The 9,031-nt window shown below is 40.1% G+C and overlaps 1 protein-coding gene across 1 annotated transcript in view; it reads left to right on the plus strand.

Moving 5' to 3' along the window:
• dusp12 (dual specificity phosphatase 12) overlaps positions 1-7,859 on the plus strand; it is a 12,383-nt gene extending 4,524 nt beyond the window's left edge. The window contains exons 6-8 of the mRNA XM_050033572.1: positions 675-766; positions 1,810-1,889; positions 2,321-7,859. Of these exons, the coding sequence (XP_049889529.1) occupies positions 675-766; positions 1,810-1,889; positions 2,321-2,464 (316 nt within the window). The 3' untranslated portion in view covers positions 2,465-7,859. The remainder of the gene's footprint in view (positions 1-674; positions 767-1,809; positions 1,890-2,320) is intronic.
• The last annotated feature ends 1,172 nt before the right edge of the window (positions 7,860-9,031 follow it).

Raw genomic sequence — 9,031 nt, forward strand, 5'->3', positions numbered from 1 at the left:
AACACTTTTTCACACAGGGCCATGTAGCTTTGGATTTTTTTCTTCCTCATTAATAAAACCCTTCATTTAAAAACTGCATTTTGTGTTTACTTGTGTTATCTTTGACTAATGTTTAAATTTGTTTGATGATCTGAAACATTTAAGTGTGGAAAACATGCAAAAAAGTAAAATCAGGAAGGGGGCAAACACTTTTTCACACCACTGTATATAGATATATATTCTTTGTGTGTGGAATATAACCACTGGTGTTCCGAGGGCAACCCCTGTATTTGACATCACAACGCTATGAACTGTGGGTAATTTCCTTACCGTAAGTCCGCATCGATGCTGACCTACGGTAAGGGGGCATAAAGGGCTCACTCACTGACTCACTGACTTGACGATTTGACAATGGGACAGCCCTCACACACTCACGCACTTCACATGAACGCGCCTCTAAGTCAGTGAGTCTGTAAGGGATCGGATTGGAATTGGGCCAATGTATACAGTGGTTGAATGAAGGAAAGTTTTATAAAGATGCTGAATGGATGTCAAATGAGAATTATCAAGACCTTGAAGTAGGAAGTCAGAATAAACCTTTTCATAAATAAGTGTGTTATCTTGATGGTTAAAGGAATAATTCAACATTTTAAGAAATACACATCCTGACTCCAGCCTCTCCTCCTCCTCTGCAGACGAACTCTGTTCCGTGGCTCCAGTATTCTCAGTCATCCAGTAGGAGAGGGAGCGCCAGCCTTTAGTCACAAGAAGTCCAGTAACCTCACAGGTAAGAGCACCATACAATATTTTAAACTGTGAGACTCTGGGATTCATCAATATTTTCTTACCTGAGTATGTTCACACTCTGCAAACAAATTTAGGACTGCCGCAGACCATGAGTACACCCAATTAGGAGAAAACACACCTTCAGAGACCAACATGTTTCAACATGTTTAAAGACAGAGACGAACAGCTTATCAGCTTTTTCCAACTGCCAAGACATTCAGAGAGGCTCACTGACGGTCCAACTCTGGTGTGTCAGGGCCTTAAAGCCCAGTTCAGACCAATGATTCACGACGAGACGAAACCAAGAGAGAGAGTTGCGAAAAGTTGAAAAAAGTTGCAGCGGTGTAAACTGGCCGGTCTGAGCTGGACTCAAGCCGGCTGATGGTGTCACCTGCAACTCATCTGGTCAAATCGCCAATGGCTGGTTTTAGAACATAAAGCACGTCACCTGTCTCTGTTTACTGGAGTAGTGAATAACATTTCCATTGCATAAGAACCTTACGGGGTGGTGATGATACTCCAGGTATTGGGTAAACCCTCAGATGTTACCAAGGAAACTGAGTTATGACTTGTGGAAAACTGAAGATTCTGACTGCAGAAAGCATAAAAATATGAATGAATATTCTTACTTTTTCTCTTTGGTAAGTGACCAAGATATTAGCGAGATAATGCCCTCCGAGGTGTCTGTAATCACGTTTTAACAGCCTTCATGGATGCAACCATCCTCCGCTGCATGTCAGACAGTTCACACCTCTACATCAGCTGTGGAAAAAGTGATAATGGACACCTCATCAGCCGTTTTCTCTTACTTGTCAAACACTATAACCAATAACATAATTACTGTGTTCTATTTTGTGTGCCAGTTCCAGGGTCCTGATATTGTGCATGCTGTATCACTGTCATGGCTCACTTTAAAGTTATTGGTAACACCTGTGTTTTTCCGACTGTGATTGCTGTGAAATACTCTTATTGCATGATCACACAAACTGAAAATGTAGTTTGTAATAAGTATAATAAAAGGGTATGAAATGTATTGTTGTTTAGGAGATATCCAGTGTACGTCTTACTTCATTGAACCAGTGCAGTGGATGGAACAGTCTTTACTTGGAGTGATGGATGGACAGGTAATGCATCCATACACACAGGACAGGAAATACAGTGTTATTAACTGGTGTAATATACTTCCCATGCATGTTCCCAGCTTCACTTCAACTGATTTGATTCAAGTCATTGTCCCTTTGTGAGAGAATAAATGCTGGACAGAACAAAGCACAACAACATTAATCAGTGTCGTTTCCCTCTGATGTTTAATTGATCTCATATCTCTGTCAGCAGATCAATAGAGAATCCCTGAAAAACAACTGATTAACTGTGGTTCCATGTTAGTCTGAATGTTAGTCATGATCATCTTTCCATCACTGTAAAAGTCTTCGGGTCTACACATCCTACTAAAAACACTGATTTGTGTGTGTGTGTGTGTGTGTGTGTGTGTGTGTGTGTGTGTAGCTGCTGTGTGTGTGTGTGTGTGTGTGTGTGTGTGTGTGTGTGTGTGTAGCTGCTGTGTCCTAAGTGCAACTCTAAGCTGGGCTCATTCAGCTGGTGTGGTGATCAGTGTTCGTGTGGTCGCTGGGTCACTCCTGCCTTCCAGCTGCACAGAAACAGAGTGGACGAGATTCGACAGCTCAACATGAACAAATAACACACACTCATGCTCACACTCACTCGCTCACTCATAAATGCATGTAGTCTTTGCAGGCAGGAAAAAAGAGCACACAGCTCATCTACACACATTTTAACAAGAATTATGTGACAGAAATTTTCAAATGTTGCAGTCCTCTTGCACCAGGTTATAAAGACTCATGCAGTACAGTACAGTGTCTTTGGGTGTTGACTGGTAGATCAAAGAAATAAATATTTCAGAAAATTAACATTATTTTTTCATAACTGCAAGATTTGTTTGACAGTTTATGTAATTCAGCTCATACAGACACTTGAGGCCTTTGCACACTGAGTCTATTTATTTCATATGCATTTCTTTAATCCGTCATCTGGAAAAAATAGTTACGTGCGGAAACCTTGCATACTGAGTACGATGCGTTTTAATGTTCTGTTCGTTGTGAAAATTTGCAGTAAGAAACAAAATGTAAGGACACAGTGAGGAATAAAAGAATACCATGTGACCCATTCCTCCCCTGCCACATTTTCTTCACTGCTTCCTGGTCAAACAACTCTCTAAATCCAAGAAAACGCAGAAAATTAAATCTTTTCCGAAAAGTTTAATGACGGACGAAAGTTTCAGAGTCTGTGTGTAAACGTGGTTGACACAACCTGAGGTCATTCGTAGTTTTAGATGTGCGACAATTTGGATGAAAAACACCAGACTCAATGTGCAAAGACCTTTATGTTTTGTCTGGTATAACAAATTTTCACAGTGAGTAGAAGATAGAGGGCATTGGAGTCAGTGTGCAGGGTTTCTGTTCGCAATGATTTGATGGATTAAATAAATACACAAAAAAATGGACTAAAGGTCTTCGCTCACTGAGTACACTTTTGTATGTTTAAAATTATTGCACATCTAAGAATACATAGGGCCTCGTGATGTGCCAGTGGAGTTTGCACACTGCCTCCAAAACCTTTGTCTGTCCTTAAAGTTTTCGAACAAGCATCGTTTTTCTGCGCAGGGAGTTGTTTGACCAAGAATAAGTGACAAAAATATGGCAGCGAGAGACATGCGCAACAAGACAGAGGAACAGTATCGTTTCATAACTCAGACAGCCTAATTACAACAGGTCAGACAGTTATATTCAGGTGACTGATGATGAAAAGGAGGAGGATGTAGACCACAAACAGAGGACCACTCAGCCCCTTCATGTAGCCACAGTGCCAAATGTAAGATGCAGGCAGAAGGTGGTGACAGACAGGGAGGTACCTCCTGTGAAGAGAAGCAAAGGGAGAAAATATGTCTTTACATTTTGTCTCGTGCAAATTTTTGCAACTTAAAGAACAATGAAACAAATTGCTCTTAGTGTGCAAGCATACTGTGCCAACTTTTGTCTGAAGTTGGATTTAAAAAAAAAAAAAGACATACCAGAAAATGGCCTCAGTGTGCAAAGACCTTTACCCTAGGGAAAAAAAGATTGAATTTCACATCAAGTGTCACTTAAAACAAACTACAATTTTTTACAGAAATTGTTGCTGAAACGATCAATCATTTATTTGATTAATTATTTATACTATAATTCCTTAAAGTGTCTATAATAGATATTTTCATAATAATATGAAAGGGGTTGCTCGTGGTGATGAACCTACCTTGACATGCTACTCTTTTTTTTTTAATCTGAGAGTAAGACAAATGACTTTTCTGTAATACACAAAAGTCATGTAAATAAATGAAAAATAAAAACATATTTGTATATTAAAATATATGTCTGCTGCAGCATTCTGTAAATTAATCTGAGATTCTCCACATGTGGAAGGTTATTTGAGGGATGTTTGTGTTTTATTTGTGTGTTGGGGACACACAGCAGATTGTTGATCAGTTCATAGAGTACGGCTTCTTCATTTGGGGAAAAAGGCAGGTGGGGTCGTTTTCACCCACTACCCAGTGCGAGCAGAGACAAATGCCAAATTGCTACAAAGGAGGGAAGGAGGAGCACAGATCTGGGATTCTTTAAGAATATTTAAAGCTTATTTAGAGGATAACAAGAGGAATTTGTACATGACTTTAAAAAAAATAAAGGAGAGGAGAATGAGAGGAAAACAAATTGAGAAGAGGGGAGGGAAGGAGAATGCACTTTGTTGCAACTGAATATCAGCCTACTTTGTAGTTTGAGGGTAGATTTGTTGGTTTACTATTTGAGTTATTCACAGAGAAGCATTTTTTCTACTTGAGCTCCTGCCCTGCAAAATGTCTGTGCAAGGCATTGCGATTAGGAGAGGAGTCTTCGGCCAGATTAGAGTGAGAGCTTTGGGTTGAGGTTAGCTTGAGGTGGGGTTAGGGTTAGTGATAGGATTGGGCTAGTTTTCATTAGGGTTAGAGTAAATCACCAGGAAATGAATGTAAGCCGGTCTAATTTCTCCAAAAGTGACCTGAGTAAACATTTGTGTGTGTGTGTGTGTGTGTGCGTGTGTGTGTGTGCGTGTCCGTGTCCGTGTCCTGTTCTCTTTTGAACGATGTTACTGTCACATCATCCAAAATCGAGCAAGACAACTGACATGTCATTGATGTCATTGCACCTTTTTCTCTCTAAACATGGCCCACTTGCTGTTTCTGTCACTGTCTAAATTCTTGCCTCCTTGTTTCTATATTTTTCTATTCACATCCAACAGGAACTGTTGGTTTCATCCATGTATTCTTATCATGTACTTTGGTTCCAACACAAAGTTCACATCAGGATTAGTTTATGAATTAATAGGTATTGATGTATTGTTCTGGACTCTAGTCTCTGACATGCAAATGTTAATGAAACACAGACCACATTGCTTGGCTGTACTTCAAATGACATCATATTTTCTAAAACTTTAGTCCAGATGAACTCACTGGATCCTGTGAAACAGATTGATTAATACAAAAAGAAAATATCCACATTTTTATGTTGACTCATCATGTTCCCTCAAGGTCACTGTGATCCATTGTATTGCTTTGGTTGGTATAGAGGCAGAATTACAACAGTTTTAAATAGGACAGAATACTCTACAGCTGCACATTATGATCTGAGTCTAGGATACCAGATGCATTTTACTGACCCTTTTAGAAGGGCTGATGGTCTTGGCTTCATCTAAAATAAAAACTCAACCTCTAAGGCTTAAAACTATTTTATTAGAGAGCATTATATCATTCAAACTACTCAAAGTCCCTCGGTTGTGTTATATTGACTAATGTCACACTTTACAGAAATGGATGAAACACTCAAAAGAAAGCATCAAATGTTGGTTGAGAAATGAGGGGGGCAGTTTGGAAGTCCCAGGTGGTGGAAGGAGTACTCTGATTTTTTGCTGAAGTAAAAGTGTCAACACCGCAGTGCAGGAATTCTCTGTATATACTGTGTATACTTTAAGTACCAAAAGTTAAAGTACTCATCGTGCATAATTGCCTTATTTAGATTAATACAGTATATTGCTGTAACTTATTTATTCAAACAGAACATGTATAATTTAGAAAATGTAATGTACGGACAGAACCACTGCTGATAAACTGAAACTTTCCAACAGAGTCTTTGTCATGTTGTGATTAGGCCCAGCCTAACATTATGTTAAGTAACATATGGGCGCCACAAGATGGCAGATAAACTCCAAGAAAACATCATCACCTTCTGCAGCTGCTTGAGAAAAGCTTCTTGGCACATTGTGGTGGTTCTGCCCCCTCAGCCAGTGGAAGACTTTGAATGTGAAGCAGATGCAGGAAGTGTTGTGCTTGTAAAAGCAAACAGCAGGATCAACAGATAAACATGGGAAACATGAGATAACATCGAGGCTTCTCAGTAAGTGTAATAAAATTTCACACAGATGCATTTTAAATGATGCTGTGTCTCTTATTCAGACCTCTTCAGTTGAGGCTTGAGCAGCTATTTCACATTTTACAGTTTTCTTAGACCAGGGGTCAACAAACTTTACTATTAAAAGAGCCATTACTGGCCAAAAAAGGAAAAAAAATCTGTTTGGAGCTGCAAAACATATTTGAATAAAGGTAACAGCCTATTAAGTCAAAATCGGCCCATCAACATTACCAGCAGGTCTAAATGAGCATTCATTGATATGATTTACTGCAAGCAGGCTTCTCTGCAGTGGGCTAATTATTGACTAATTATACACTGCAGTGTTGGTGGTAAAAGCAAATGAATCTGTCCACACACTACTAAATCCTCTATTTTCTTCCAAGACTTTTCCTTTTTGGAATTGGAATCCACAGCTAGCCTTGCTAGAGAGACTCCGGGCCACCGCAACTGAACTTCAGCAAAATTTAGAGGAAAAGGCACCAGGTCGTAGACGTGTGACGCACATTTTAGTTGATGAAACGTTAAAACTTTTTTTAATTCGATGTGTAGGCTCCCAACAGTTGTAGAATGGAATAATCACTCTAGGCCTACAACAATGACAAATAAAAATCTGGATGTTAAAAAATAACTGTTATTCATTTCCAGAAAATGTTATGTCAAAGCTATAGGGAGCCACTGGAGAGGGTCTACAGTAGTCTGAGTGGGCGGAAGTTTGCTGCAGAGATCAGCCTCTCATTGGGCGGAACGAGCCACCCGCTGAAGTCCCGCCCTACCACCTCCGGTTGTGTAGCAGTTTTCAACCGTTTTCAACACGTCCTTTACTAACTTTTGCAGTGTTTGATCTTGCGGGGATGTAGCCATTTTTCTGCCATGGTTTTGTGGGCGTGTTACACCAAAACCTGTTTCCCCCCGGCAATATTTTTGCAAGCGCACCGTTGCTGTGGCACCGCCCAGAACGATTGTGATTGGTTGAAAGAAGTACAAGCAGCCGGGGCGTTTTTTCGATGGTAGTGCCCTCCCACCCCACCCTTTAGCAGGACAATACACCATGCCACTCCTCAAAAACTGCTCAAGAATGGTCCAAAGAACATGACAAAGAGCTCCAGGCATTGACCTGGCATTCAAATTCCCCACATCCCAATCCAATCAAGCATCTGTGGGACATGCCACCCCAGAAGTCCTGTTTCCAGGCCACGACAGGTCAGAGCCAAGTCCAATCCACGGTGTGGCCTCTGACATGTTGAGGGATGGATACAGGACCTCTTACAAAACTGTGATTGTTTCACAACATTAGATATGCACCCTCTGGCCTACTGGTAGGTGCAATCTGCCCTGTCTGAAGCTTTATAATGGTAGTGATAACAACTGATAAGGGCCATTAAAGGGTTGCACCTCCTAATATTGAGGGATTTGTAACTCTTATAGGACATTCACTTAGAATATACTTTATCAGTATTATCAGGATTTGCTTATTATCATCCTCTTTGGTTTGTTTGGTGGAGAGTTGTGGCTCATGACAGCTTTTGAAGCTTTTCCAATGTAAAATATGAAAATGTGAATTGTGATAATTATTGAAACTGTAGCTCTTACCACTGCAAATGAATCATGAATAAAATCATTATTCTGGATAAACTATCACTTTTTTTAATGTTTCTCTTCCTGTGTATGCAGTATAGCACAAACTTGTCTTGTCCTGATCTGCGACTACACAGATCCTTAGGGCAGTTTTTGACAATACATCATCAAAGCATTTTGTTTAAAACATGACTGAGGAACAATTTGAAGCTACTGAGTGTGCACGTTTAGTGTGACAATGCCAGTGAGTTCAGATCAGTGTAAGCCTCAAGTACAGTATGTGGATTGTTACAGTGAGTGGTGTTAAGTGAGCTCGTTCCACCAGTGCTTGACTGTAGCTCAGCTGTCCAACAGACGCCTGGAAAACTGGAACACATCAACTGGAAAGTTGGTTCAGAGATGATTAGGACCGAAAATGGTGACCGCCAACAAAAAGAGGGGGTTATGTAAAACATGTGGAAAAAGGGTTGAAATAAGGTAAAGTGAAAATGTGTGAAAATGTCTAGAAAAGAATGGAAAGAGAGACTGCGGATGTGGTCTGAGTTTTCCATGCTCTCATAAGCGCTGGAATTAGGAATCAATCAAAGGGGACTTCCAACACTGTCCATATGTGCAGCTATCCAGAATACTATAATACTCACAGTATCAGCTGAGATCCTGCATTTAGAATCCGTGTGAAAACTGATATTTTACCACATCAACCACAATCTCTCCTTAGAAAGAGAAGAAAAAGAACTGATGTAAAAGGCTGCTCATGTCTGGAAGACAGTGCTACAGTGATCATGAAGGCGCATCTTGTACAAAGTCAAAGTAAATAACAATATCATAGCAAATAAACATTTTACACATTTTTCTTAGGTTTTGTCTAGGCACTTTTTTCCCCTTTTTTTTAAGAGGGTAAAACACAAGTTGAATGTGTGAATTTGAGGGGAAAACAAATCAGCACAGACAGAAATGTCTATTTAGGAGCTTTATCTACATAAAAACACTTGCTGGCTCTTTGATTGGCTATATGCCCCGGAAATGTGAGGGATGCGCCTTCCTTTAACACAGGCCCTGGCTCAACTGGCTGTTGAGGCCATTGCATCAGCATTGGATCTCCTATTGGCTCAAGTGAGGTGTAAATGAAAAGGTCATGAGTTTACCTCCATTTTGGCAGCAAACAGTCTGCACATCTACATGCAAACAGATGAAGT

Source organism: Epinephelus moara, chromosome 21, assembly GCF_006386435.1.
Source record: "Epinephelus moara isolate mb chromosome 21, YSFRI_EMoa_1.0, whole genome shotgun sequence".
Classification (NCBI taxonomy): Eukaryota; Metazoa; Chordata; class Actinopteri; order Perciformes; family Serranidae; genus Epinephelus; species Epinephelus moara.